General features: G+C 46.8%; 6 protein-coding genes across 14 annotated transcripts in view; 5 read left to right on the top strand and 1 right to left on the bottom strand.

Moving 5' to 3' along the window:
- Window positions 1-20,703, top strand: part of SNF4Agamma (SNF4/AMP-activated protein kinase gamma subunit) — a 58,531-nt gene extending 37,828 nt beyond the window's left edge. For 4 of the 9 annotated variants that reach the window (XM_033376865.1, XM_033376864.1, XM_033376863.1 and 1 more), the window contains 6 exons: window positions 10,887-11,020; window positions 15,475-15,523; window positions 18,684-18,974; window positions 19,042-19,220; window positions 19,288-19,491; window positions 19,570-20,703. In XM_033376865.1, the coding sequence (XP_033232756.1) occupies window positions 10,887-11,020; window positions 15,475-15,523; window positions 18,684-18,974; window positions 19,042-19,220; window positions 19,288-19,491; window positions 19,570-20,463 (1,751 nt within the window). In that variant the 3' untranslated portion in view covers window positions 20,464-20,703. Of the gene's footprint in view, window positions 1-7,649; window positions 7,778-9,343; window positions 10,011-10,073; window positions 10,753-10,886; window positions 11,021-13,132; window positions 14,346-15,474; window positions 15,524-18,347; window positions 18,614-18,683; window positions 18,975-19,041; window positions 19,221-19,287; window positions 19,492-19,569 lie in introns of those variants that run through there. The other 5 variants (XM_033376866.1, XM_002137881.4, XM_003736782.3 and 2 more) reach the window with 5 other exon arrangements.
- On the top strand, window positions 8,442-9,318 carry LOC117183327 (uncharacterized). Its single transcript, XM_033376869.1, has 2 exons — window positions 8,442-8,664; window positions 8,739-9,318. Exons 1-2 carry the CDS (start codon window positions 8,521-8,523, stop codon window positions 8,949-8,951), a joined length of 357 nt encoding a protein of 118 aa, XP_033232760.1. The 5' UTR covers window positions 8,442-8,520; the 3' UTR covers window positions 8,952-9,318.
- A 509-nt stretch (window positions 20,704-21,212) lies between the features above and the next one.
- On the top strand, window positions 21,213-22,991 carry Smyd5 (SET and MYND domain containing, class 5). Its single transcript, XM_001359615.5, has 4 exons — window positions 21,213-21,350; window positions 21,407-22,021; window positions 22,089-22,266; window positions 22,331-22,991. Exons 1-4 carry the CDS (start codon window positions 21,315-21,317, stop codon window positions 22,681-22,683), a joined length of 1,182 nt encoding a protein of 393 aa, XP_001359652.3. The 5' UTR covers window positions 21,213-21,314; the 3' UTR covers window positions 22,684-22,991.
- A 93-nt stretch (window positions 22,992-23,084) lies between these two features.
- LOC6897811 (transmembrane emp24 domain-containing protein eca-like) lies at window positions 23,085-24,611 on the top strand. Its single transcript, XM_002137880.4, has 4 exons — window positions 23,085-23,256; window positions 23,318-23,868; window positions 23,928-24,111; window positions 24,170-24,611. The coding sequence occupies exons 1-4, from the start codon at window positions 23,124-23,126 to the stop codon at window positions 24,376-24,378; spliced, it is 1,077 nt and encodes a 358-aa protein (XP_002137916.4). The 5' UTR covers window positions 23,085-23,123; the 3' UTR covers window positions 24,379-24,611.
- Ddrgk1 (DDRGK domain containing 1) lies at window positions 24,609-26,021 on the bottom strand. The gene is made up of 2 exons (XM_001359614.5): window positions 25,655-26,021; window positions 24,609-25,596 (listed from the first exon to the last, which is right to left on the bottom strand). Exons 1-2 carry the CDS (start codon window positions 25,743-25,745, stop codon window positions 24,758-24,760), a joined length of 930 nt encoding a protein of 309 aa, XP_001359651.1. The 5' UTR covers window positions 25,746-26,021; the 3' UTR covers window positions 24,609-24,757.
- Window positions 26,022-26,126: 105 nt separating this feature from the next.
- eca (transmembrane p24 trafficking protein eclair) lies at window positions 26,127-27,128 on the top strand. The gene is made up of 2 exons (XM_001359613.5): window positions 26,127-26,368; window positions 26,430-27,128. The coding sequence occupies exons 1-2, from the start codon at window positions 26,236-26,238 to the stop codon at window positions 26,945-26,947; spliced, it is 651 nt and encodes a 216-aa protein (XP_001359650.2). The 5' UTR covers window positions 26,127-26,235; the 3' UTR covers window positions 26,948-27,128.
- The last annotated feature ends 10 nt before the right edge of the window (window positions 27,129-27,138 follow it).

The raw sequence follows: 27,138 nt of genomic DNA, 5'->3' as shown, positions 1-27,138 counted from the left end.
TTTGACCTTCATTAACTTTTCCAACTAGAAGGTGTTTTTGAGTGGAAATTTTGATAAAAACCGAATGAAATTAGTTCACTGAACTTTTCCGGCTTTTACCAGAAAAGAAATAAATTTTTGGTGCATCCATCTATCTAATATTGTGTCTTTGAGTACTCTGGGAACTCTACAGCACACGCTCTCCGCCTCATCAATCATTCGGTGAGACTTTTCCCATTTTCAAACACAATTATTTCCCCGCTCTATTCTTGGTTTCGATTTCTCGATCTGAACTTGTAGATTAGATCTGTATTTCGAGCGGGTTTTTTTTCGAGGAGATGTTTGCCGCAGCTGCCTTTTGTTTTGTTTGAATTTCAGTTTGTGTTTCATATTGAATGGGGTCGGTCGCCTGAGAATTGGGTCAAGAGGAGGAACTTACTTTAAACGGTAATTAAATTTCTGTTTTACTTCGATTTGTATTGTTGTTGTTGTTTTTGTTTTTTTCTCAATTATAATCTCAACTTGGAAAAACATAAATATTTCATAGTACTGCTCTGCCTCTGCCTCTGTCTCTGCCTCGCCCCTGCCTCTGATGATTGCTATTTTGTTGTTCTGTTCTGTTCAGTTGTTGCTCTGTTACTCTGCTACTCTGTTTCTGTTGCTGTGTTGCCTTAATTACAACAAGTAACCATGCGATTGTTGTCTGGTCTCCCGTGTGTTTTTGCTGCATAAATTGTACATACATATAGTGAGTGCACTTAGCATACAGGGTGCTCTTCCAGGAGAGCACACAAAAAAGATCTTATAGCTGGCCCCCAGAGAGATCTTAGGGGAGAAGAACCCTAATATACCTTCTCTATCAATATCATACTGCTCTGGTTTCCATGGATTCCATAAGAAGTCGTGAAGTTCTTTTAGTTCTGTGCCCCTCCTCTCTCTTAGTATCGGGTATGGACTAAGTGCTAAGCAAATCCTGTTCAAATTTTCTCATATTCTCTCTATAAATTTCCAGCAATTACGTTTTCCCCTTAATTGCTCGTAAACCTCTCCTCTTTCTGGCTGAGCAAGAGAGAGAGAGCAAGAGATTTCTTTACCCAGAGAGATCTTAGGGGAGAAGAACCCTTATACCTTCTCTATCAATATCATACTGCTCTGGTTTCCCTGGATTCCATAAGAAGTCGTCAAGTTCTTTTAGTTCTGTGCCCCTCCTCTCTCTTAGTATCGGATATGGACAGTGCTAAGCAAATCCTGTTCAAATTTTCTCATATTCTCTCCATAAATTTCCAGCAATTACGTTTTCCCCTTAATTGCTCGTAAACCTCTCCTCTTTCTGGCTGAGCAAGACGTAACTATTCTTGCTAATACGAATACATTTCTCTTGGTTAATTGCTCGCACGCCAAGCGGACTTAATGCGGATCCTCCCCAGGCGGTCGCGTTTCGCATCGGTCACGGTCTCTGTCTCGCAGTCCCCAATCCGCAGTCCCCAGTCCCCAGTTCCCAGTTCCCAGTCTCCTCCTGAACGACCTTCGCTGTCGCACGTCACTGGCAGAGTGTACACTGGCTGGCACCCACAAAAGCAATTGTCCTTGAACTGTTTCTGTTTCTCCTTGTCCCGTAACGGACCAGGAAGGAGGCATCTGTGGAGATGTGAACACATTGTGCAAATTATCAATGGGAGCTTAATGGGTAGCTCGTGGCATTTCCAGTGTAGACTGGCGTAGGTGGTAGGACGCCCAAGGGAGTGGCATTCATAGAGGTCTGCTGCCTATCTCGGAGAAAGGGGACGAGATGGTAATCTCTAGGAGCGACTTTCAGAAAAACCGGCTCTCCACAGGTCATTCCACTGTAAACCGATAATATTTAAGGCTATAGGGATATACTATACCATCTTGAATGGCTAATTACTTGAGTACACGTGGATATATATCCCTCTGAAAAACAAAACCCTAAAACGTGACATTTTGTGGATTTCAGTCTCCCTGTTTCCCTCATTTTTTCTCTGTCTGTTGTGAGCTTTGCTAATTTTAAATACAAATTTTGCAGTTCACTTTATGGGTTTTAGCACGCAGATTTATAGATTTATACAGAGAATCGGGTACATATTTACAAACAAATCGAGTACTCTCATGAGAGTTGCTAAAAATCAAACACACTCACTCTGAAAGCCACGATAGTTAGCATGCACGATTGAGTTTTGAATATCGAATATCGATGAGATATTTCCCACTGTGCTCTGAGCTATGTGCTTTGTTCTTCCTGGCCAGTGTCTCTGCCTCCTGTCCACGATAAGCGGGGATTAAGAGTGAATCCCAAGCAGAACACATCAGACCGAGGGGCGCTGCTGCATGGCATACCTTCCAGGGTGGGTGGGTGCTGGTATAAATGAAAAATCAAATACATTTCGATTCGATTGCCATCGATAGATGACAAGCAATTGGTCAACAACTTGCGTCGCACTTGAATGAGTAAACACTACGCCCTCTGGCCTTCTGTGACCCCCGTACCCCGCCCGCAGCTCTTAGAGTGCAACTTATGCAAACAGAATGTGGAATATGGTTTATATTTGCAAAGAAAACACACTTCTAGACACAGGGAAAGCTACCTGGAGGGAAGCTCCTCCTTAGATAGCCCCTCTGAAAGTGAATACACTGTAGAAATCATTCATTTCATTCCAGAATGCAAACAACAGAGTCTTGACTTTTTGTTGATCGAAAAATAATAATAATAAAAGAATAACAATTTAGTTGTTTGCTCATCGTTTGCATTTGTCATTTGCCAGATACGATATGTGCGCACACACTATATGTGTGTGCTATATATGTATGTCGCCCAGTGTACCGAGTGTACTTTCCATTTGGTAAACAAATTAATTCGTTGTAAGATCCCTCTCTCTCTCTCTCTGGAGAACCCTCGTCCGAGCAATAATTAATGTTTGCGGGAGGAGTCCGCGTCCCTCCACTCGTATGGTAATTGTTAATTTTGCTAATTGTTTAGTTTTATGTTTTTCGCACACGCGGAAGTTGTCAATGCAACAGCAAAAGCTATCTGCCACCGACCCCCCCACCCCCCACCGAGGGGCACCTGCGACATGTGTCAAGGTTGTTGGCCGATTTTAAAGGGGTTTTTCTCCACAAAGTGGAGTACGACTGGACAGGATATAACCCATCGATTTGTGCTAGATAGAGCACGCTTTTCCATTTTATTTTTCCTTGCGTGTTTTCCTCTTATGAAATGCGTGCGTGTCTGCGCATTATTTTCCGGACTGGCTGTCAGTCCCTCCTTCATTATGTTCTGACATTAACATTTTCATTTTTCATTCCCGACGACTGTCGCTCGTCCTTCTGGCCCTCCAGTCCTGTCATTTCTTTTGTCTTTTGCCCATTGTCCTTGGCTGGGGGATGCGTTGTCGTAATCTTTGCCCATTTAGCAGGGCAGCGAAGAGGACCCGTTCCCAACCCATTCCTACCATTGTGCATGTAATCTACAATCTTAATTTGAAGGCATCTTGGCCTCGAGCCAAGAGTCAGGTTCAATAACTGTCCCTGCCACACCACGTGGACACATGGGCGGCAAACGAGGCTCGTAAAATCTAATTAGCACCGGAGACAGAACAGAGAGAGCGAGAGTGGAGCAAAAACGAGGACCTGCTGCCAAAAGACTCCCTAATTTGCATGAATTTACATTCCCATTCCCCCCCGATTGACGTCAGAATGTGTGGTAGATGGCAGATCCGAGAAATATATAATACTCGTACTCGGGTATGGATAAGAAATGGGTGGAAGAGAAGCTTAAGATAAGGAAAAAAGTGGAACCTATTGGATTTTTTATCTGAATAATCCGTGGTTAATCCCTAAAAATGCAAGATTTCTTTATAGAAAAGGAAGGAAGTATGCAGAGGTAGAGGCTTTATTGCAAGGGATACCATTATCTATAAATGTTCCCCCATTTTCTTAATTTTTAATCTTTTTACTGACGTCAAACAGTACATAACAAAATCAGAGAATTATATGTGTGTTGGGGCTCGCGTGAATCTCATTTGTTATGGCCCCTTGAAAGCCAAGAATGTTGATGGATGGACAAAGTATTTATATTTATTTAGAGATTGTGGGTATGGTACAGTGAAAGCCCTAAGGAAGGGACATCCAAGGTAGAAATCTCTGAATAAAAGGCGGAGCTTTTGGTTCAAAGATCACTTAATAATAGAGCTCTATGTATGTCGAGCCGAGCCCCTGCCTTCCTCTATCTTTCTCTTTCTACTACTCTGTCCCTATCTCTGTTCCATTATCTATTTGTTCAGGTGTGGAGGGGGAGGAGGAGGAGCACACACACTCCACCCGCAAATGTGAATCAGATGTCGTGTGGGTCCCCATTAGAAGTGCAAACAGAAAACGAAAGACCGACAACGCGCACTGCACTCATTAATTGAATTCCAGACAAACTATGAGTGTGTGGATTGTGAGTGTGGAGAGAGTGCACTTGTAGCCACGAGGAAGTCCAAGTCCGCGTCCGCCGACTCTCATTTAATTTGCTAATTTCCACCGGCTTCAAGCGACTGCAAACACTGACCAACAGCCACTGGACTGGGGAAGCTCTTCCACATACATCTTATATCTACCCATATCGATATGTGTACCGATTACATAAGCCCCAACGCGTGACACTCTGTCTGTCGGCTGCCACTGGATTGTAGTCGAGACATCATCCATGGGAGGGCATCAAAGGTCTTCTCTCTAGTCGCTGTTCTGTTTAAATTTCAATTGTATTTTGGCAAGTTTTGGGTGACAAAATCTCGGATCAGTGCGGATCAGAGAGGGGGCGGGTCCCCTACTTTATCAGATAAGAACAACAGAAAAGTTGAAAGTGCAAAAGTTTAGCTTCACCCGCACTGCACTACGGGGTTTGAAAAGGGTGGACTGTGCGGGGAAGAGGTTGGTGGGTGTGCTGGATGGATTGGCATAGTCACCGGGGGGAGGGGCCTGGGTCGAACAATCGACCCCCAGCTGACCCGCGCTGTCAACGAGATGCAGATGAGATACTCGGATGCTCAGATACTCGGGTTCTCGAATGAACGAATGAGTGTTGTATTCGCAGCACTCGTACGTTTGATGCCAAGATTACATTAGCCACAGAGCAACGAACATAATATACACTCATTTGAAGGACTTTTCTTTATACGATTTGTGCTCTACGCGAATTCCCCCGTCAAGGTTCCGTCCGTGCGTCTTCCGATGCGTTCTGTATGCCATCTTTTCCGTGTGCGGGGGCGTGGGGGTTCCGCTTTTTTTTTTGTTTAACTAAGCTAATTAACGAATGGCAACAGCAACAGAAGCATCGACATCAAACAGCGTATAAAGTTCTGTTGTAAATAGTACGAGTACGTGTCCGGGGGCTTCCTTCCGGTTGCAATGCTCGCAATTGCAGTCTCTAATGATGCGGAAACGGAGACCAATAGCAGACGCAGATCTCTTTGGGTAGGAAAACTGTGCAAAACAAAGTGGAAATTTACAAAAGTTTGACAGTTCTATGGGTTTCTTCTTGGCTAAAGGCAGCAGACATTATGCAACGGCAAGGACATCCGCGGCTATTCCGCGCGCAAAGTTCAAAGTTCTCTACGGAGGCCATGACCTAAAACTGCATGCCGTTGTGCAATTCGTAGGAAGAAAAGCCCTCAGTGAGGGTCAGCGACACACTGGAAGGTCAGAAGAGCGTGCCAGAGCTTCATTCATGCCTTTTTGTGGGTGGAAAGTAATCGATTATATGACTCTCCAATTCACCTTCTGTTGGGCAGGAATGTTATATATTTTTCCCCCCATAAATTGACCCATTAAGAGGAAAACAACACTCCACTCCGTGTGCGTCGCAGGAATTGCTTAAAGTATTCATTAGTCATGGAAATTATTGCAGAATGTTAAGGCGACTCCAACCTTGAACCTGTTCTATTCCAGGCATATGAATATGTAAATCAAAATTGAATATAGAAAAGAATGGTGTACGTGATGAAAACAGTGCCCGAGGGAGATACTATCGGATGATTCAGATACCTTATTGCTGGTAATTCTCTGTTGTAATCTGGAAACTGTATTACGAAAGTGTTTGTGTCGGAGAGCTTCTGCTCTTAAAATTGTTATATCATTAGGTGGGGACCCTCCGCACTTGGCACTCTACAGGCAACTTGGAGTCAGTTCAAATATTTGCTCCTCTCCTATTTCGTATTCCTATACTATACTCAGAACTGAATCATGGGGTGATATATGTGATATCTGTGCAAACAACCAAACAAAACTCAGCACAAAAATAATTGAGTTTAAGCCAAAAATGTGTAATTGGAGGAGTGGTCGGTCCGTCCCCTGCCTACCAAAAATCGCAAACTCAGCAGATCCGACAGCGGAATGTTGAGAGCGTGGTCAGGGCATGGTCTTCTCCAATAGTTATTTACACATATCCCACAGCCCAATCACGTTCAAGGTGAATGATATAAAGAAAAGCACAAAGTAAGTTGCAATTTAAGCAACTTTCAGGGCAGGAAAGAATAGAAGAATACGGTTTACAATACCAGTTTGCAGTTACGTTGTTGAGTCGTAAATAAAAACCAAGAAGGTTCCAAAAAGGCCCCCCGCTCTTTCAGCAAACAATCAACAATCTTATCTCTTAGAAATGTACGAGTACTTTTTATGTATTATTCCTTATCATCAGTGCGCCTGTCGTCTAGAGGGGGTCTGGTCGATGGGGGTCTCCATATTCGATTTGAAATTTTTGCCATTTTAATCAAAGATTTTCGTTAACACACTTGACCCAAATGCGCCATTTCTTTGGAGGAGCGTACGTTGAGTGTTGGAAGACTTTTGGGAGAGACTGTCGATGGGTGTGTGTTTGGTACATAGGGGAATGTATGTATATACCATATACAGTGAAAGCTCTATGGGCTATGTCTGCACTTCTCTTTGAATCTAGGGATGTCCTTTTTTGAACAGTTTCTACTGTACATACTTTCACTTTCTGTACACGCATGCGTCATAATTTTTGGGGGGCTCGTGTGACCTTGCCCAAAGTTTATTGCTTTCTCTCTGCCATGCCCTTTCTCCTTTGGGGATGGGGAATGGGGCAAGCCATTGAATACTTAAAAGTGTCCTTTTAATCCTTATGTCCAGAAATGCGCAGTTTATGTGATTTCTATAACAAGAACCCAAGAGAATTCCCAGACTGTCGCAGTTTTGGGCTTGATTTATGGCCCACTCGGTCCTCTGTCCAACGCCCTTGAGATGCCCGCCAGCCAAAGAAAATGGATACTCTTCCACACGTTTTTCAATCGTATCGTTAATGGAATACCGCATGCTCCATTATGCAGCGGCACTCTCATGAAAGGGAGCTCATGAAAGGAGGCTTCTTCCCGTCCCGTCAGTCTCGCTTTTGCATACTCGTTCAAGGCCACCCCCCCTCCCGCCGGAGGAGCTTTAGGAGTGCACAGTTATCGCTATCTCAGGGCGTCAGCAGCAGCAGCAGTACCACCACCACCACCACCATCTGCTTCTCTTTTTTCTCTGCTGCTCTGCCTTCCACTTTTTCTCGCTCTCTTGCGCTGGCACTTGTTTACGCGTCGCGGCGGGCAGCACGTGCACATTTTGCTCGGTTCTTTTCATTCTGCCGTTCATTCTCTGCTCGTATTCTTAGCTAAGCGGTTCGGTTGTGTGTGTATTTCTGTGTGAATATAAGTACATACATATGTATGTGTGCGTGGGCGTCCGGCCGTTTCATCATATACTATATTTTTTTGCATTATTTATACAAAATTTGACTACGGTAAATGAAGGGGGGTGCGGGTGCGGGTGGTGGCGGCTGCCTTTGGGGCGTGTGTCGGTCGGTGGCAACTTAACCTCAATTGAACCTGTGCTCTGTGTGTGTCGCCTCTCTATGGCTCTGTCTCTTTCTTTGTTCTACGTCATTCGAGAATTGCTCTAAAATTTGATTAAATTGTGAATTGTGTTGCCCAAGAGCCACTTATGGAAACACAATCAATATTTCGTGTGACATTATTTTGTCATTTTCCTCTCTTCTCCTCTCTTGGCTTTTATCAAACACTTCTTCTTTAATCATTCGCTGCCGCCGCCGCCGCCCCTGCTTTCGTTGCTGTTGCGTTGATAGTAAAAATAGAACTTAACTTTGTTTTTCTTTGCTTTATGTATAAGTGGCTCCCGTTGCCGCACGCTCCGCCTGCGTCTTTACTCCACCTTCGCCTCTATCTCTCTCTCTCCCTGTCCGTCTCGTCTCACTCTTGTGTTTCGCTGTTTGTTTTTTTACATAGCGATAAAGATAAAGGCCGTTTATTTAAATCAAGCAAACGATTCGCACAAGTGTGTGTGTGTGTGTGTGTGCAAGTGTGGACTTTTTATAAAGCTATCAGCGGACTGCAGTCAGTCTCCCTCTGGCACACAGAGATGCCGGAGAGCAACATTTACTCGTATTTATTGCATTATAAAATTATTTAATTACCCATGAAAGAGGGAGAGGGTTGACAGTCAGCAAACCGCAAGCGCACCTACAGAATGAGAGAGATAAAAGTACAGATCAGCATGGAGAGCAGAGAGATCCGCAACGGGATCAAGCCAGCCTGCCAGTCGACAAATGTGTCGCTGCCCCCACCTAGAACGCCGACGACCCTGAAGCCAGGCTGCCAGCCGTGTGGTCAGGTGACGAAAATGTCGCAAGCATTGTCCGAGATTATCTATATGAATTGCATATGGCAATTTTTCTGATCGATTAGGCATTTATTTATTTTTCATCAGAGTGCAACCGCAATAATGAGAAGGGAAAATACAACAAAAATACAACCTACTCGCGCATTGACTCCACTCCACTCTACCGTTCGTGTAGGTGCGTGCGTGTGGGTGGACTGGGTGCTGAACTTGTTCAAGTGCATGCCGACGCTGCCGCTGCGCAGTCGCTGCTGGCGTTGTCGACCCAATGGCAACGCTGACAGTGTCAATATTGAGTCGGCTGCATTTTTTTGGCGTTCATTCCACTCTCCTCCCGCATAGCTGCTAACAAACAAAATGCAATAATTTGAAAATAAAAGTGTTTAAAAATGTTGAAAATAAATACGCAAAGCGGCAAACAAAAGACAACATGAAATAAGAGAAACAACAAATGAAACGCTGACGAGCAGACGTCGACACCAGCGCGCTGCATCTGTTTGTGCATGTGTGCGTGTGCGTGTGTGGCTGCAGCTTTGACTTAATTTCAGTGCGTTCAACCTAGGAGTGAGCGAGACGAAGAGTGTTGAAGAGCAAAAGCTCTCTGAGAAAAGTTCATTAGGAATAATTGATAGTGCGAGCGAGCGAGAGAATGATGTGATGTTTTATTTTACAGTTGAAGGATTATGTGACTTTTACAAGGCAAGAGAGACAGCAATAGCGATCAGAGAGAGATCGCAGTGTTTTGAACTAAAATTTCGACAAACGCGACTGCTGCAAGACAAAAAACAACAAAAACAATACTGTTTTACACTGCGTTAAAAAAGTGTAACAACAACAAAAAAAAACTGAACTATAAAAATAATTGACAAAACAACAACAAATACCAAAAATAAAACGACGGCCTAGCAATGCATGGCATCACACACCTCTATCGGCAGCATGCCGTAGAGAAACAGCTCAGCGTCGGCTCTGAGGGCTGGTCGCACGGCTACGGAAATGGCAACGGCAATGGCAACCGCCTCTACAGCGTGGACTCCTCCAGCAGCTCCAGCTCCAACTCGAACAGCGGAGGCGTCACGGGCAGCGCCTACGCACAGTGGCAGAGCGATCGCCACTCCCACTCCCAGCCACAGGCCGTGCCCGATGCCCACAAATCGCTGGAGAATCACGGAGGAGGCGGCAGCAGCTGCACTGGTGGCGGAGGAGCAGGTGGCGGCGGCCAAAGGAACTCCTACGACAGCTGGTACACCAGCGGCTCCGGGGCTAGCGGCAGCCTGAAGCGTACGCCCTCGTCGAAGCGCAGTTTCCTGGAACGATCTCAGAGTCCGGCAGTTTACGGCGTAAGCAGAGATCATCCCTCGTGCTGTGAGCCACCCTCTAATTCCGATACCCATCCCTTGCAGAGCATGCGTCGCAGCGGCGGTCCGGACTTTGGCTCCCCGCCGACCACAGCGGCAGTTGGCGGAAGCGGCGGCGGAGGTGCCGGCGGAGGAGGGTTCTTTCCCCACGACCTGGACCTCATCTACGAAAGCCAGGCAGATCATCAGTATTTCACCCACACGGGCGCCAGCGGCCAGCAGCGTGACAGCGGCGAGCGGCCCACGGCCATCTCGATCTTTCACCGCGTGTCGGCGGCCAACACATCGCTGGACGACTACAGTGCCCCCAGTGGTGGCAGCACAGACAGCGGCATGGCCGGCAGTGGAGCATTCCAAAGGCATCGCTTCGACAACTCCTCCTTCGCCAAGAGCCTCAGCGTGGACGAGTCCGCAGACAGGCAGCAGGCGGGGCAGTCGCCCTCCCACAGGGAGGGGCATGGGAAGCATGGCAAGCACCATCATCATCACAGTCACCATCACCACTCGATCCAGGAGCTGCTCAAGCACTTTGGCAAGAAGATTCACGTATGGCCTCGCAAGCACCACGATGCCCAGAGCGTCTGCACATCGCCGCAGAACGATCCGCAGGAGAACTTTCGCACACGCTCCAAGAGCTTGGATGTAAACACACTCAGCCGCCCCAATCGCATCCTCGACGACTGCGGGGCCACCTACAAGATCTACGATCGCATTGTCAAAGAAGGTAAAGGGAAAGGGTTTGTCCAAGGGTCCATCTATCATCTGGTACTTGCTGTTCACTTAGACTTATGATTAGATCGTAACAATCGTGAAGTCGTATCTTCTACTAATCACTTTGTATTCCTGTTTCCTAAAAAGGTGCTCATATGCGTCGCGCGTCTGCGGATCTGGAGAAACGACGCGCCTCTGTGGGGGCTGCCGGTCGAGGATTACGCGGCGATGGCACACTGGACCCACACCATGCGGCCATACTGTTCAGAGATTCCAGAGGGGTAAGTCGAGAACTTATGTATACGTACATATGTATGATAATGGGTTAAATATAGTCCCCTGGAAGCGGGTCTCGTTTCGCGTCAACAAAGTTGCTATCTTCCCAGTTCCCAGATATACAATACGTAATCGTATATCATCTTCCATACACGATCTCCTGTTACCCCTTGTTCTTTTTTTGTATCAACCTTGTGGGAAAATCTCTCATCTCTTTTTTCCCAGCTGTAAATATTGCCGTAGAGCTGATCTTCTTATCTGGACTTCTTGGTACTTATACCTTGATATTTCGAGTCTTAATGACCGAACCATATTTAAATCTCTCATCAGAGTCATATAACTTTTGGGCTTTCTTCCGGCCATTCCCGATTCACCCAACCCTTCCTTAAATCCAAATATTATTATAGGGACAGTTTTACGATTACAAGAAGGTATGACAGCTGAGTGGTCCACAAATAGTAAAACAGGTATGACGGTGGGTGGTGCGGCAGTCAGCTTTTGTCAGTCAGGGTTGTTGTCTTCGCTATGGAGAGACTTTTGGCATGGTGAAGCTACTTTACATGTAAAATGTAAAGAGATCGAGATAGCACTGCTCTGTTCTTCCATCACGAGAGTTAGCTTGAGAGAAATTGATAGGGCTCTGGAGATGGAAATAGAGCTGCGGAAAATTGCGAATTGCGAAGGGACGGTGGTCCAGGAGGGTGACCAGACACCAGGGGATGGGATGTTGGCACTCTGGGATGGTACTCTGACGCCCGTGGTCACCTGTGGAACAAAGACCTACAGTGGCTTGACAATCAAGTACATTATTGGATTTGTGCACTGTCCCACTCGCACATGACACGAGATTTGCATATTCGATTCGAAAAAATACCGCATCATATACAGCGGCCCAGCATGTTCTTCCCCGTAATCCCCCTTTCCAAGCCCCTTTCTGACACCCATTTAGCGGTAGTTGTGAAATATCCGAATCGCAGACATATCAGATTAGTCGGCTAATAATGTTAACTGATTAATATACGCAAACATTGCCCCGTCATCAGCATGTGAACGCGGGCCGAAGCATTATATTATCTCTCCATCGTTTATTGTCGCGCACACACCTCGCACATAGTCCTCAAGGTCGGCTAATGGGCCTAATGCCCATTACAACAACAAAATGTGTTGTTATTGGTGGTTAATTCATTGAAACGGGTTTATATCGAGAGGAGAATGTACATATTTTCGCATATTCTCGGAAATTCTTGTCTGCTCGCACTTCTGACGTCATACCTGTGTGGGCTTTCACCGGACAGAAAAGGCGCGCATATGTATTGATCTATGGTTTTGTTATTCTTATGCGGACGCCCGCTAATGATGATTAATTGAGTGAGAACATTTCACATGTCCGCCAATACATTGCCCAATACGAAGTACAAACATCTCTCTCCCATAAGTACCTGTAGAGCCCCATCCTCTCTCTCTCTCTCTCTCTTTCTCTGTCTCTTCTGTTGAGAGTGGCCCACAATCTTTTAGAACCGTTTGTTTTACTTATCGCACGCAGAACAACAAATGTACATATGTAGAAGCAGCAGCTTTTGTTCCACTCCCCACTCATGTTCATGAATTGCATTGAGTGGGAGTGGTAGAATTCTTGAGAGCTTTTTCTTACTCAATGCCGTTCGTTTATTCCGTTGTGGGTGTATGAAGAAGCTTCCTCTCTCTGGTTCTTTCGGTAATTGTTGGTTCTTCGGCCGTCACATATGTACACATACATATGTATGTATGCATGTACCCTTTATTTGCAGAGCGAGGCATGACAGTTTGTTTGCCTCGTGTGTGACGGTGATGTGGAAACCTAACCGAAAGAGCAAACCGAAAGAGATTAACTAAAGCAAACATGCACAAGAATAGAAATGCACACAAAGAGTAAGAGAGAAGAGAAATATATTTTTGGGTTTATCGAGTCATGCCATCCCCTCGCTCTCAAGTGCATTCTAGAGTGTTCCCTCTTCGACGTCGTTACATCGCGTGTTCTTGTATTTGCGCTAGCTTCAGCATTCTCACACACGCTCTGCTCTCTCTAGTTAGCAGCTCTATCTCTATCTCTCTGTGTGTGGAACTGTTTGTGGCGATCGTGGGGGCTCGCGAAACTCTTAACCAGTTTACTTTTTCACTTGCGAGCGCGCAGACCGTGTGCCCGGAACCGAACCGAATCGCATCGCATAATCTTCGCCACCGCCACCGCCGCAGCAGAGCTTTCTGATAAATCCGTCTGCGATTTCGCGTCCTCTTCTTCTTTGTCTTTCATTACACGCGTGTGCGTGTGCGTGTTCGTGTGCATAGGTATTGGTGTGCTCCATGTATCGCCGTCGCTATTCCGCCTTCGAGCCGAGTACACCGCGCGTCGGAGTGCTGCCCTCCCCGGCGGGCGTTCCACATGTTGCTGCAACCTCCAAAGTGCTGCAAGGCAGCAGTCTCAGCCCCAGCCCCCACCACCACCACCACCACCATAACGGCCCCAAATTGAGCGTGCGCTTTGACCCAAATCTCCCCATCGACAATGACAGCAACAACAACAGCAATGGAAAGAGCATCAGCAGCAGCAGCGGCAGCAGCGAGAGCCAGAATGCAAAAATCGGCCGAAAGGCGCGCTCTCTCAGCAATTCTCCGTTGTACCATCGCAAGAAGCGCTACAGCCATCTGCCCGGGCTAATGTCTGGGGGAAACGGCCCGTCAACGGCGGCCAGCGTCAACTATCAGCTTCTGAATAGTGCAAATATCAAAGATTTCGTCGACGGTCAACGCCATTCGCAGCACGTAAGCAGGCGCGATGACAGCAGCCAGAGCAGCAGCGGCAGCAGCAGCACTACCAAAAGCAGCGGCAGCAGCAACAACACCAAAAGCAGCAAAATTGATGGCAAAAAGCTGACGGCCACTCTAACGGCAGCGATGTCATCGTCTCTGCTGCGTCGCAAGGCTCACAGCAACCACAGCCAACAGCAGCAGCAGCAGCAGCAACAACAAAAGATGGAGCAACAGCAACAGCAAAAGATGGAGCAACAGAAACATATGCAGCAGCAGAGGAACCACAATACGATTGCAAATGGTCCGCGCCATTCCCTCGGTCATTCACCTGTCTCCTTTTCCACTCGCGGAGACTTTGCTGCAGTCCAACAGGCGCTCGTCTATGAGAGGCGGCGGGTGAGCAGCGCCCACTCCTCGCCCCGCACCCACTCCCCGGTGCATCAGTGCATGCTTATGCGGCGACGCAGTGATTACAGTGTGGAACAGATCGAGCAGTGGAAGCGGCAGCAGCAGCTGCTGCCTCGCTCTGGTCGTAAAATTAGTGTAAGTGCAGTCCCCGAGTCCCCCGGGAGAGTGACACTCACTGAGAGCAGAAGAGCGGAAGAGAGAAAAGCTTTGGCATTAAAGCTTTCACCTGCAGCAGGAACGAACGAGCCTATTAACTACTCAAGAGAACATAGAAAGAGAGGCATTTAAGATGTTTGAGTTTGCTTAAATGCGAGCGTAATTTTGCTCCATCTCTGGCCCCCTCCCCCTCCATCTATCCCAATTGCCTGGTTAAGTGTCATAATTCCACAATTGCACACATTTCAATGTTAATTTCAAAGCTACTCGAACTCGGAACGTCCGTCGCGACTATAAATGTGCGACAAGTGAGTAAATACTCGTACTAAAGCTCGCTGGCGTGTCTCATAAATATTTCATGGGAGTTTTTCGTTTGTTTTTGTTTTCCTCTGATGTTTTATCTGCGGTTTTGGTGCAGATTAAGAGATTATAGCGGTACTATCAGTATAAGTAACAATTCCCTAATTATTATACCCGATGCTCAAAATGAGTATAGGGGTTATATTATATTTGTGGTGGATCTGGCGTTTTAAAATAACCCTTTAAATTATATGATTTGATCAGCATCAAAAGCCGAGTCTATAGCCATGTCTGACTGAGTATCGGGTTTAAGTGTAGTTTTTTTCCCCCCTGTTCATTTTTGATATTTTGTGTTTTCTCTCTCTTCTTTCCGTTTGGAAAAAAACTCGAATCATGGTGACCCATATATGAAAAAGGGATTGATAATGGGAATACGCGAGTGTAACGGGAAACGGAAGAAGATCATTATTCCATATGGAATGAACACGTTTTCTTCGGTGGAAGTGTGGCGTAATGCTTTACGTGAGCTTTACGACATGTTCCTTTTCCGTACAGTGTTCCGCCTAATGATATTTAACGTGTCGTTATACTACAGGTGTATAGATAGTGTGGGCCATTAATTTAAGTGCAAAATTGCTTCTCTTTGAAATCCATCCATGTATGACGTTTCTTTGGCCCAGAAGGTCAGCCTTTGAATCCGAGTACTTTTTGAGGTTAGATGATGTTGATAGACAATGTTGAACCCTTTCTAGTTTTACTATATGCAACATCCAATCTAACAATACATTTTTTCTGTTCCATTTTACAGCTGCCCGTAGCCGATCCGTTCCTAGAGAAGTGCAATCTATCTGATTTTGGTAAGTATTATTCTTCGATCGCACCTCGCCACCTGCCCCATGCCCCGTGCCCCCGCCTTTGATGCGCACCATGGGGCAAACAAAAAATGTTTAATTTAAATAAATTAGCAGACACACTTGGCATTCGATCAAGAGTCGGCCTCCATTGTGGCACACGACGACACTTTTTCCCCGGTGAACAAATAGAATCCCAACGAGAATCAGAGGAATCGAAATACCCATAAAGACAGACAGACGGACGGATGCGAGAGGAAGGAAAGGAGGAAAGGTGGCATGGCATGGAATCGAAGTCATAACTCAAGGGGGATTATGGTGGCCGTAGTATCTGCGTCTTATAGATACATATTTATGTTATGTGGGCGACTCGGAACATAATCGTTATGGGATCGCAATACATATTCTTCTGAGGAGAGGATACATAGATATATCTTCTATGGTGTCCGAACACACCCCCAAAGTGTCTTTATCCGCCGAATGCTAATTATAAATAAGTTCCAAGTACGCCGGAGAGAGATCTCTACGGAAAAGAGTGTAACGTAACGGGGTCTACCGGCTGCGGAAAGAGCCCAGGAGGGAGGGTGTGCACTGCATGTAATTTGTTGCCAATTTCAGACACATTTCATGAACCTCATTAACGTCAATTCCCCAACGGATTCGACGATCTGTTCCGATCTAATACTCGTACTCGTACTCGTACGTCCCGATCCGAACACTCAACGGAGGCAGCAAAAGCAAATTCTATTCAATTTATATTCCGCTCTGAGAATATACTCAGATTTTTTTTGAAAATTCCTCCCACTTGTGAGTATTTTTCCCCTCTATCTTTTGTTTTGTTTTGTTTTTGCGCGTTTTCCTTGTGCCGAAAACGATTTTCCGAGAGAGAGAAACAGAACAGAGGCTGCAGAAGATCAGTTTATGATAAAATTTCGAATCGCTTAGAACGGAGACGACGACGGGCAGACGACAGATACTCGGCTGATTGTTTTCCACCGTGTTCGTGTTCCGTGTGAAAATATTGGCCAGAGAAAACGACTAATTCTTGTGTCTTTTGGCTGCTGGTTTATATATGTGTAGAAATATGGATATATGTAGATCCAAGTGCCACGTAGATTACTGACAAATCGAACCGAATCGAAGGTTTTACCCTCGGGTCTTCTTGTCTCTTGAGTCATTCGTCAAGAATTTTCGAATAGCGCCGCGCGACGACGCCAAGACCTAGGAAAACAACAACAGAGGCACCTATACCTAGACACCCACCAAACCACCGCCCACCGCCGACCACCCACCGCCCACTGGGGAAATGGTTTTTCAATTGTTTTGATGCCGCACAAAGCCAAGAACCAAGCAACAAAGCAAGAAGCATTTCAATTAACTCTCGCGTGGCCCCTGGCCCGCTGTCAAAAGAAACGCAAAATGCAAACAGAAAACGGAAAAAAAACTAAAGCCCAAGAATCGATAACCCATATATGCGGTTTAACCTATATATATTGAATATTTCCAATCAGAGAACAACAATAAAGATAGGAAAACACACAGGGAGATAGGAATAGGGAGACCTTCATCCATTTCTCCTCCAAAGTTCTTATCTCGATTTCTTTATCGATGAAGGCCCACCCACCACCCACCCTACCGCCTCCCGCGTGGCGACGACACTTTTTTAACATTTAAATTTGTAGAATCCTCTTTGGATATAGAATTTCTATCCAAATATTTCACATTTTCACAAATATATATATGTTTTTCCTGCCACAACTGGCCTTCGCTTTCTTTTCTATACATTTTCTGGGCTTTCTCGCCCATTTTTTGTGCCGCTTTTGCTTTTGTTTGCTGAGGTTTTGTGGACATTAGGCGGATAAACGATATGTGGATGTGATACGAATGTGAGGGAATATCCAAATTGAAAGGAAATTCAATCTGGATATCTGGGGACTCTTTCCATTCAGTCTTCAGAACATAGGCATTCTATATACCATGTCCATTCCCAACAAAAATCTCATCTGTGGTGGTCTTGAAATAATTTGTGATCCATAAACAGTTTGAAGATTTCCCAAATAGATTTCCAAAGGCAAATATGCAAATGCACATGAAAATGGAATATAAATCCCCATTAGAGACGTTCAGATATTTCTGCACAGCACGGCTCTTTTCTGGTTAATTAATTTCTTGGCACAACTGTCGTCGTCCGATCCGATCCGATCCGTACCCCGATATCTGTCGCTATAATGTCTGTTTGGCCTGCATTTATCGCTGGGAGATCTATGGCCTAGCCCCCAGTACATATGTACATATATATTATGCATGCGAGTATATAGTTATTTGATTAACACCTTTAGGTCCCGCCTCAATATTTATTTGTTTACACTGTGCGCCACACCACGCAGTTGATGTCTATGAATCTGCCCCTTTCCCCTGCCTCTCTCTCTCTCTCGTCTCTGTCTGTGTCTCTCTTTTGAGGAATTGAATTAATATTTATTGTTGAACAATTTGGTTTTGAACAATCTAAAATCTATTCTGGTGTCTATCTGTCGTGTGTACTGTGGTATTTCTGTCTGTTTTGTGGTTTTGTCGCACGCTAAATTTATTTTAATTAAAAATGTCTAAATTGAATTTATCGAATCGCGCGCTCCCCAACAATTTGTTTCATTTGCGGCCCAGACCAGCTCATAGACGGGAAGGTTTCAGTCCATTTAGATGATGATCTATGCAGTTCCTTCATCTCGTTTGTCAGGCGAATAGAAGGGCCGTGTTACTCTTGGAGCTCATGGAGCTCTTCTGTTCTGTTAGCAGCCAAATTGAGTCCCCAGCTAATTTTTAACGCCCACAGACCCAACAGAAATCGTAATGCGAGGGCATTGAAGGAGGAGGATAAACAGTGTGAAAAATAGTAAAACGAAAAGAGCAAAAAAAACAAAGAACCTTTGAGACGCATGTTACAATTGCACTTTTATTCGAATCATGCGGGTCGCTTGGTGCTGGGAGGGGGCACTGGTCGGCCAGCCGATGTCCTTTGCTATCCCTTGGAGAGCATCAAAGAGTTTGAGCAGATCTCCGAAGCCTGGAAGCGTCTGCTGGCGGAGCTGCTCAATAAAGGTGTCCTATCCACAGCTCAAAGATGATTCAAACTAACGAATATCTCTCTCCTTCTCTTGGGTCCTTGCAGAAGAGGACGACTCACAGATCTTTGTCAAGTTCTTCCGCTTCCACAAGTGTTACGATCTGATACCCACATCCGCCAAGCTCGTGGTCTTTGACACACAGCTGCTCGTGAAGAAAGCCTTCTATGCACTCGTCTACAACGGCGTGAGGGCAGCACCGCTCTGGGATTCGGAGAAGCAGCAGTTTGTGGGTATGCTGACCATCACGGACTTTATCAAGATCCTGCAAATGTATTACAAGTCGCCCAACGCCTCCATGGAGCAGCTCGAAGAGCACAAACTGGACACGTGGCGGAGTAAGTAGAACACATCTTGAGGTGGAGAAGCAATTCTGAGACCAGCCGCCGCCTTTCTGTTCCACAGGTGTGCTGCACAATCAGGTGATGCCGTTGGTCAGCATCGGACCGGATGCCTCCCTCTACGATGCCATCAAAATTCTCATCCACAGCCGCATTCACCGCCTGCCCGTGATCGATCCGGCGACCGGCAATGTCCTCTACATCCTGACACACAAACGCATACTGAGGTTCCTCTTCCTATATGTGAGTATCTATCTATATATATATCCCTTGGACACACATGGAATCGAATCCGCTCTCTCGCTTGCAGATTAACGAACTACCAAAGCCTGCGTACATGCAAAAGAGTCTGCGCGAACTGAAGATCGGAACGTACAGCAACATCGAGACCGCCGACGAGACCACGAGCATCATTACAGCGCTCAAGAAGTTTGTGGAGCGACGCGTCTCGGCGCTGCCCCTGGTAGATGCCGAGGGTCGTCTCGTTGATATTTATGCAAAGTTTGATGTGATTGTAAGTCCCCTGCAGCCTGCAGCTTCAACCAATGTCTCAATCAAAATTGATTGATTCTTTCTTCTCCCTTTCATTTAGAATCTCGCTGCTGAGAAAACCTACAACGATCTCGATGTATCGCTGCGCAAGGCCAACGAGCATCGCAACGAGTGGTTTGAGGGCGTTCAAAAGTGCAATCTGGACGAAGCGCTCTACACCATAATGGAACGCATTGTGCGGGCGGAGGTGCATCGCCTGGTGGTAGTCGATGAGCATCGCAAGGTTATTGGCATCATCTCGCTATCAGACATCTTGCTCTATCTGGTTCTGCGGCCAAGTGGCGAGGGCGTCGGCGGATCCGAGAGCTCACTGCGTGCCTCCGATCCCGTCCTTCTGCGCAAGGTGGCCGAAGTGGAGATCCCTGCACAAACTTCAGCGACAACGCCCCCGCCTCGCAGTCCTTCGGCAGGGTCCGGCAATCGCAGCCTGATCGAGGACATACCCGAGGAGGAGCCGGCGCCGCCCCAGACGCCAGCAAAGACCGACGATGCGGAGGCGGATGCCGATGCCGATGCCGACAGTGATAACAACAAGTCCGCCAGTGAGGATAAGGCCAACAACAACCAGAACCAGAGCCAGCACGAGAGGGGAAGAACGACGGGGGCGCCGACGGCCAATGGTGATAGCAGCAATAACAGTCCAGCCGAAGTGTCCTTTGCCGATGAGGCGCACGAAGAAACAGAAGCCACTGACCAGGTCGAGCGCAGCAATTGTGATGATGAAAACCCCGATGAGGATGACGACGAGGATGAGAACGACGACGACGATGACGTGGAGGTGGTGGAGCGCAAAAAGGCAACCGCTGCGGCGGCACACAAAGCGGACACAGAAGAGGAGGACGATGGCCTGAGCAGCGCCGTGTCCGCCGCGTCGGCTCTGGGCCAATCCTTGGCCACGCCCGCGGCGCGAGAGATGGCGCTGGTTAGTGAATAAAACTATAATTTAAACAAAAGAAACCCAAGAAAGAGAAAACTATATTTGAATATTACTAGCTATTAAGGATATGATATATTATTACTAAAGGGAAACCAACAACAACCGCAAAACAAAAAATGTTAACAGAAAGAATGTTTATATATACACACAAGAAAACCAACAACAAATTACATTAGAATGTCTTTAAATTTTAAACTATGTATTTGATTATTATATAATAGTACAGTACAAGTCAAATTCCGAGTTTTTATTTCATTTAAATCGATGCGTTCGGTGAAAATTTAAACTAAACTGTGGCGGACAAAGAGTAACTTTATTTTTATTTTTCTGATGGTATTGAACTCTGCAATTCTGAAAAGCTGATACGGGACGGGAGAGAAATACTATAACTCACCAAGAGACGATGCCTAGAAGGATCCCAATTAAGTCCGCGGAGGGCAAAGATAAAGGGTTTTGTTAGCCACCATTATTCAACGGAATATCAAAATTTATCAATAGGAACGATTTCCCACTTACGTGTTTCGCTACGTAACATTTTTCTCTATTTAGACGAAATCCAATAAAAGCAAGTATTTAAAGTAAGCCAATTAAGTAAAAAATTGATTCATCAATCGTATATAATTATGTGGGCATGGCTAAATATTCTATCTAGCTAGTAATATTCGACGGAATATCAAAAACGAGGAAAATGTATAATAGAATTTGAATTCGTCAGTATATCTTCAGTATATTTTTACAATGACACGGTATATTTCGGTATGTTTCTGAGGGTCGGACGGTATATTTTATACAAAAATCCGCGGTCACACCGAACAGCTGTTCTATGCGAATTGTAAACACACGTGCAAATGAACCATTTTGAGATACGAGAAATTCCCGGCAAGGTAATTCCCACTTATTATCCGGTTGCAGCTGCAGTAACATAACATCTCTCCATTAGGGGCGTGCCATGGTGGCCACCAAAAACTTTGCCGCGGACGAGATCATTTTCGAGGAGGAGCCCTTTGTGTCGAGCCAATTCTCGTGGAATGCAGCCTACGGCTATGCAGCGTGCGACCACTGCATGCGACCGCTGGAGACGGTTCTGGAAAACGTACGTCGCCTGGCCAGCGATGCGAAGGTTGAGGTTCCGCTCCTCCAGCACGATCCCACCTCGTCCTGGGTGGCACAGTTCACGCAGTGCCAGCGGTGCAAGGTGCGTTACTGCTCCGAGGACTGTCTGATGGAGGCGCGGAAAAAGTACCACCGCGTGGCCTGCATGGGTGCCTTTCGCGCGGATGACACACATCCCATCAACGTGCTAAACGAGACCTGGAAGAAGATGCACTACCCCCCGGAGACGGGTACCATCATGCTCATCGTCCGCCTTATGGCCATGTACCAGCAGAGCAGCAAAAAATCCGATTTCCTCGAGCAGCTGCAGTCCTTCCAAGCGCTGATTGTGAATCGCGAGCAGAAGATCTACCACAAAATGCTGGGTGAGAACTTTGAGCAGCAGATGGATCAGCTCTACGGCGCCTTCTGCAAGGCCTTTGCTTCCGATGAGTTTGCCATGGTAATCGGAAAGGATGATCAGGGAGTAGTAAAACCAGATATTTACGTGCGTTTTATCCTCTTATTAGTTCACCACACCAGATGCCTTTAAGACGCTCATGGGTATCATGGGCACCAACAGCCAGGGAATCGCCACCAGTGTGCTGGCGCAGTGGGTGACCAACGTGTCCGACCTGCCGCTGCCGGAAGCCGACAAGACTGCCCTGGACACTGTCATCGACGAGCTCTACTCAAAAGTCGGAGAATGTAACATCTGTCTATACAAAGTATCCTCCAGTCAACTCCTAATGCTATTTTTCTCTACTGGCAGTCGCTGGCGAATTCCTGAACAATGAGGGCTCCGGTCTGTACCTACTGCAGAGCAAGATCAATCACAGCTGCGTGCCGAACGCCTGCTCGACGTTCCCCTACTCCAACGACATTGTTGTCCTGAAAGCACTGGCCCCCATCCAGGAGGGCGAAGAAATCTGCATTTCCTATCTGGACGAGTGCCAGCTGGAGCGCAGCCGCCACTCGCGCCACAAGGTGCTGCGCGAGAACTACATATTCGTCTGTCAATGCCTCAAGTGCCAGGCTCAGGCATCCGACCCCGACGTGACTAGCGACGAGGAGGAGGACGATGACGAAATGGACGACTACGATGATGACGATGATATGAACTAGATTAACACTCAATTTGTCGCAAGATCCGATTTTAGTATAGTGAAGATTATATTATGGCTATAGAGACCCCCAGTTGATATGAAAATGGATTGCTGGCCTTGGCGCGCCCATATCGGGTGAGAAAACTAAGTATGTAGGACATATCCCCGATCCTTTTCAAGTTGATTAGGATAACGGACTTCTAACATTTAAATTATCGTTTAATTATCATTAAATTGATCGTTTAAGAACAGAGCTACAATTCTATCAATCAGTTGGCCCTTTACGCCACCTCACAGCTTTATCTCGCAGATATAAATGACCACTCACCCCACCCCATGTAGCTTTAATTGATATGGGTTTTATAATAGTAAACACAAAAAGAGCTTTCGATACTGTATGTATCGCCAAAAGCAGCTGCTTCATATGTGAAAAGTTTTAGTTGGAAAGAAAAGATCACAATGGCGCATCGATCCGCCTGCCTGATCTTGGTCCTGTGCACTCTGCACAGTGCCTGCGGCCTCTACTTTCACATGTCGGAGACGGAGCGGAAGTGCTTCATTGAGGAGGTTCCCGACGAAACCGATGTGAAAGGTAAGCGGGCATAGCCTAAAATTCCAACGCAGTCTCTAAACGAGCCTTAATCTGTCCCCAGTTTACTACAAAATGGAGCTCTACGATCCACGCTCTAATGGCTTTATGCCCTCATCCCCGGGAATCGGCATGCATGTGGAGGTGCGTGACAGCAACAACAAAATCATCCTCTCCCGTGTGTATAGATCTCAGGGCTGGCTCTTCTTCACTGCTCACGCGCCCGGCGAGCATGTGATTTGTATGTACTCGAACAGCACTGCCTGGTTCAGTGGTGCCCAGCTGCGCGTTCACCTGGACATACAGGTGGGAGAGCATGCCATCAACTATGCCAATGTGGCTCAAAAGGAGAAGCTGACGACCGACCAGCTACGTATTCGTCAGCTCCTGGATCAGGTAGAGCAGATCACGAGGGAGCAAAACTACCAACGCTACCGCGAGGATCGCTTCCGTCACACGAGCGAGAGCACCAACTCGCGCGTGCTCTGGTGGTCCCTGGCCCAGACCGTTGTTCTTGTCTGTATCTCGACCTTGCAGGCGTTTAATTTGCGCAATGAGAGACTCGACCTATATAGGGCTTTCTGCAAAGTGCTCAGCGGAGACGAGTTTACCATGGTGACTACGCACAAGCGACAAGGCTTATCCTATATATTAACGCGTTTTAACTCTAACAGTTCACCTCTCTAGACGCCTTCAAAGCACTGATGGAAATCATTGGCACTAGTCCGGAGGCCGTTACGAGCAGCGCCATCTCTCAGTGGGTCGACCAGGTATTAGATTTGGATTCATCTCTTACAAAACCGGACGAGATAATGCTGGTCAACCTCACTCAAAGGCTTCACGACAAAGTGAACGAATGTAAGTAAAGAAAACCAAGTGTGATCAGATATTTCCATGTTATTTTTATTCTTGGTAGTTGCTGGCAAGTTCTTGAACAACGAGAAGGTATCCAAGGAGAATCGTGATGTGATCAAGCCATCATATTTCCTTGAAAATTCGAATTCCGACTTAAATATATTCCTCGAACAAACAAAGCCAGATCGGAGTGCTCACTTATCGAATGACAAATTCTTATTGATCTGTGAGTGTACCGAATGCCGCCCACAATCAACGATCCAGATATAATTGATGAAGGACTGTTCGGAGCAGCCGTTGGAAACAAGGTCTTTGCGCTAGCCAGCGCACTTAAATCTAATGCTGGCTCTTAGTTGTCTAACGCTCGCTCGCTAATCGAAGACCTTTGCTGTATAGCCCGAGCATAACTATGGCGGTGGCGGTTTGGAAGCAGTATAGTCGGCGATCCTTGCATTATATACATACATATATAGGTTTTAGTTTCACGAATTTGTTTTAACTTATTTTTTTGTGGATTTTATTTAAGCGGCCGGAAAACCCCGATAGCTCGCAAGGACTTCAGCCTCAGAATTGGTTTCATTTGTTGTCGTTATTCTATTAACAGTGCACCTAAATATAAATTTAATTTATAAATGGCTAACAAATCTCATCACGAGCTGCCCTCGCCAGCACCAGCTGAGACGGGCGTCAGGTTTATCAGGTTGTTGCTGCTCTCAGCCAGCTCCACAATGGAGACGCGGCCACGCTGCTTTATGAACTTGGCCACGGCCGCCAGCTCCTCCTCTGAGACATAGATGAACTTGCCACGGTCGTCGATTACGCCTGTGAGGGTCCCATTGGCCTGCAGATCCTGGATGCGCTCGATGGCCTGCTGTGTCTTCAGCTTGAAGGCAACGGCCAAATCCTCCAACAGGACAACCTTATTGTCCTTGATGTACTGTATAAAATCGGCCAAAAGATTATCCTGGTCGTCCGCGTCCCCCTCCTCAAAGCCCTCTTCCTCGACGCTGAAGCCGGCCTTCATTTTCAGATACTCCTCGTGCTCTTTGCGCTCGCGCTCCTCCTTAACCAGACGCTCGGCCTCGGCTCTTTTGCGGTCTGCCTCTTCCTGAAAATCCTCCTGTTGCTTTCGCTCGGCCTCTTCCTTGGCCTCCTTCACCTTCCGCTGCTCTCTATCGATCAGCTCCTGCTCGCGGTGCAGACGCTTCTGTTCCTTGGCCTCCATCTTGGCCCGCTTCTTGGCACCCATCTTCTCGTCAAGCACAGCACCTTGGGGCATACGCTGGCCATCGCCATCGGGATTTTCATCGTCATTATCCCCCTCGGCGTCAGCTGCTTGCAGGGCAGCCGCTGCGGCCGGGGCTGCTGCAGGAGCATTCTGGCGTAGTCGGTTACGCTGATTGCGGGCTATTTGGGCCCGTCGCGGGACGCCCTCCTGTGCTCGCAATGGGACGCCACGTTGCGGTGGTGCTGCTGCTTCCTTTGCTTCTATTGAGGACAAAAACAAAGTGAATTTAAGGCTGCCCCTAATGGTCTATTGGCTTACCTGTGCCGCCCTTCTTTTTCTGCAGGAAAAATATCGTTAATATCACGACCAGCAGGGCCGAAGCGATGCCCACAAGAATAATCAGGTCCATTATCTAGTTAAGATACAGCTTGCACGATTTTGATTGGCAAAAAGGTAAACGTCAACAATTGTGGCAGATGTTCAGCTGTTTCTACGGCACTGCCAACACACAAGATATGCCAGCTGTTGCTGCAGCGTTGCCAGTCAGCGCGATTTTGTACAAAATTGTATATTATAAATGTGAAGTAATCTAAAATTCCGAAAATATGACGGAATAAAAATTAAAAAATGTATGGCCGTGTTTTAAAACTATTCAGTTTGATGGGATGTTCTCTCTGCGCTCTCTCATGATGACGCGTCAGTACCCGAACGACAGAGCCGAAGTCTCTGGGGTTCCAAAACTCGTATAGTTAGTGGTGATATGCTGGAATGAGAATTCCGTCACGCTACCATCTCTATGCCAAACACTTCAACTTCGATCTGGCACTTTTTCTCATGACGTGTCGGCGAGCTTAACATTATAATATATTTAGTGGAAAAAGTTATAACAAATTGCCAAAATGCGAGATCAGTTCATCTGCCTGGCCCTGCTGCTGTGCGCCCTGCACAGTGCCTGCGGCCTCTACTTCCACATATCGGAGACGGAGCGGAAGTGCTTTATTGAGGAGGTTCCCGACGAAACCACTGTGATAGGTAAGCGGACAGGGTCTGAAATGCCAACGCATTTTCTAAACAAGTCTTTATGTGTCCCCAGTCAACTACAAAGTGGAGCTCTACGATCCACGCTCTAATGGCTTTATGCCCTCATCCCCGGGAATCGGCATGCATGTGGAGGTGCGTGACAGCGATGACAAAATCATCCTCTCCCGTGTGTACAGCTCCCAGGGCCGAATCTCGTTCACCTCACACACGCCCGGCGAGCATGTGATTTGTATGTACTCGAACAGCACTGCCTGGTTCAGTGGTGCCCAGCTGCGCGTTCACCTGGACATACAGGTGGGAGAGCATGCCATCGACTATGCCAATGTGGCTCAAAAGGAGAAGCTGACGGAGCTGCAGCTACGTATTCGCCAGCTCCTGGATCAGGTGGAGCAGATCACCAAGGAGCAGAACTACCAACGCTATCGCGAGGAGCGCTTCCGTCACACGAGCGAGAGCACCAACTCGCGCGTGCTCTGGTGGTCCCTGGCCCAGACCGTTGTCCTCGTGTGCATGGGCTTCTGGCAAATGCGCCATCTGAAGAGCTTCTTCGAGGCGAAGAAGCTGGTGTGAGGACACCGTCAGCTTCAGCCCCCAAGTTCCGTGTGTTTCTCCTACTTTTGGCTCATTTGGTGCAACAATATTTGCGAATTTCATCGGTGGATCATCACCGCCACAAGGCCTCGACTCCAAGCACGTCTAGTTTTAATTTCTTGTGCGTAATTTAATAAAAATCCATTGTACAAAAACATCAGACAGCGACT

The sequence above is a fragment of the Drosophila pseudoobscura genome, chromosome 2, assembly GCF_009870125.1.
Source record: "Drosophila pseudoobscura strain MV-25-SWS-2005 chromosome 2, UCI_Dpse_MV25, whole genome shotgun sequence".
NCBI lineage: Eukaryota > Metazoa > Arthropoda > Insecta > Diptera > Drosophilidae > Drosophila > Drosophila pseudoobscura.
The sequence above is the reverse complement of the archived record's forward strand: the minus strand, read 5'-3'. Positions and strand labels throughout refer to the sequence as shown.

Bases quoted from the DNA above. Each gene is read 5' to 3' on its own strand.
- Smyd5 (XM_001359615.5), top strand. From the start codon at position 21,315: ATGAACCATTTTGAGATACGAGAAATTCCCGGCAAG. The intron at 22,022-22,088 runs GTAATCGGAAAG...TCCTCTTATTAG, and splicing joins CTTCCGATGAGTTTGCCATG to TTCACCACACCAGATGCCTT. The intron at 22,267-22,330 runs GTAACATCTGTC...CTCTACTGGCAG, and splicing joins CTACTCAAAAGTCGGAGAAT to TCGCTGGCGAATTCCTGAAC.
- Ddrgk1 (XM_001359614.5), bottom strand. From the start codon at position 25,745: ATGGACCTGATTATTCTTGTGGGCATCGCTTCGGCCCTGCTGGTCGTG. The intron at 25,597-25,654 runs GTAAGCCAATAG...TGTCCTCAATAG, and splicing joins GAAAAAGAAGGGCGGCACAG to AAGCAAAGGAAGCAGCAGCA.
- LOC117183327 (XM_033376869.1), top strand. From the start codon at position 8,521: ATGAGAGAGATAAAAGTACAGATCAGCATGGAGAGCAGAGAGATCCGC. The intron at 8,665-8,738 runs GTGACGAAAATG...CTGATCGATTAG, and splicing joins GCTGCCAGCCGTGTGGTCAG to GCATTTATTTATTTTTCATC.
- eca (XM_001359613.5), top strand. From the start codon at position 26,236: ATGCGAGATCAGTTCATCTGCCTGGCCCTGCTGCTGTGCGCCCTGCAC. The intron at 26,369-26,429 runs GTAAGCGGACAG...ATGTGTCCCCAG, and splicing joins CGACGAAACCACTGTGATAG to TCAACTACAAAGTGGAGCTC.
- LOC6897811 (XM_002137880.4), top strand. From the start codon at position 23,124: ATGGCGCATCGATCCGCCTGCCTGATCTTGGTCCTGTGCACTCTGCAC. The intron at 23,257-23,317 runs GTAAGCGGGCAT...ATCTGTCCCCAG, and splicing joins CGACGAAACCGATGTGAAAG to TTTACTACAAAATGGAGCTC. The intron at 24,112-24,169 runs GTAAGTAAAGAA...TATTCTTGGTAG, and splicing joins TCACGACAAAGTGAACGAAT to TTGCTGGCAAGTTCTTGAAC.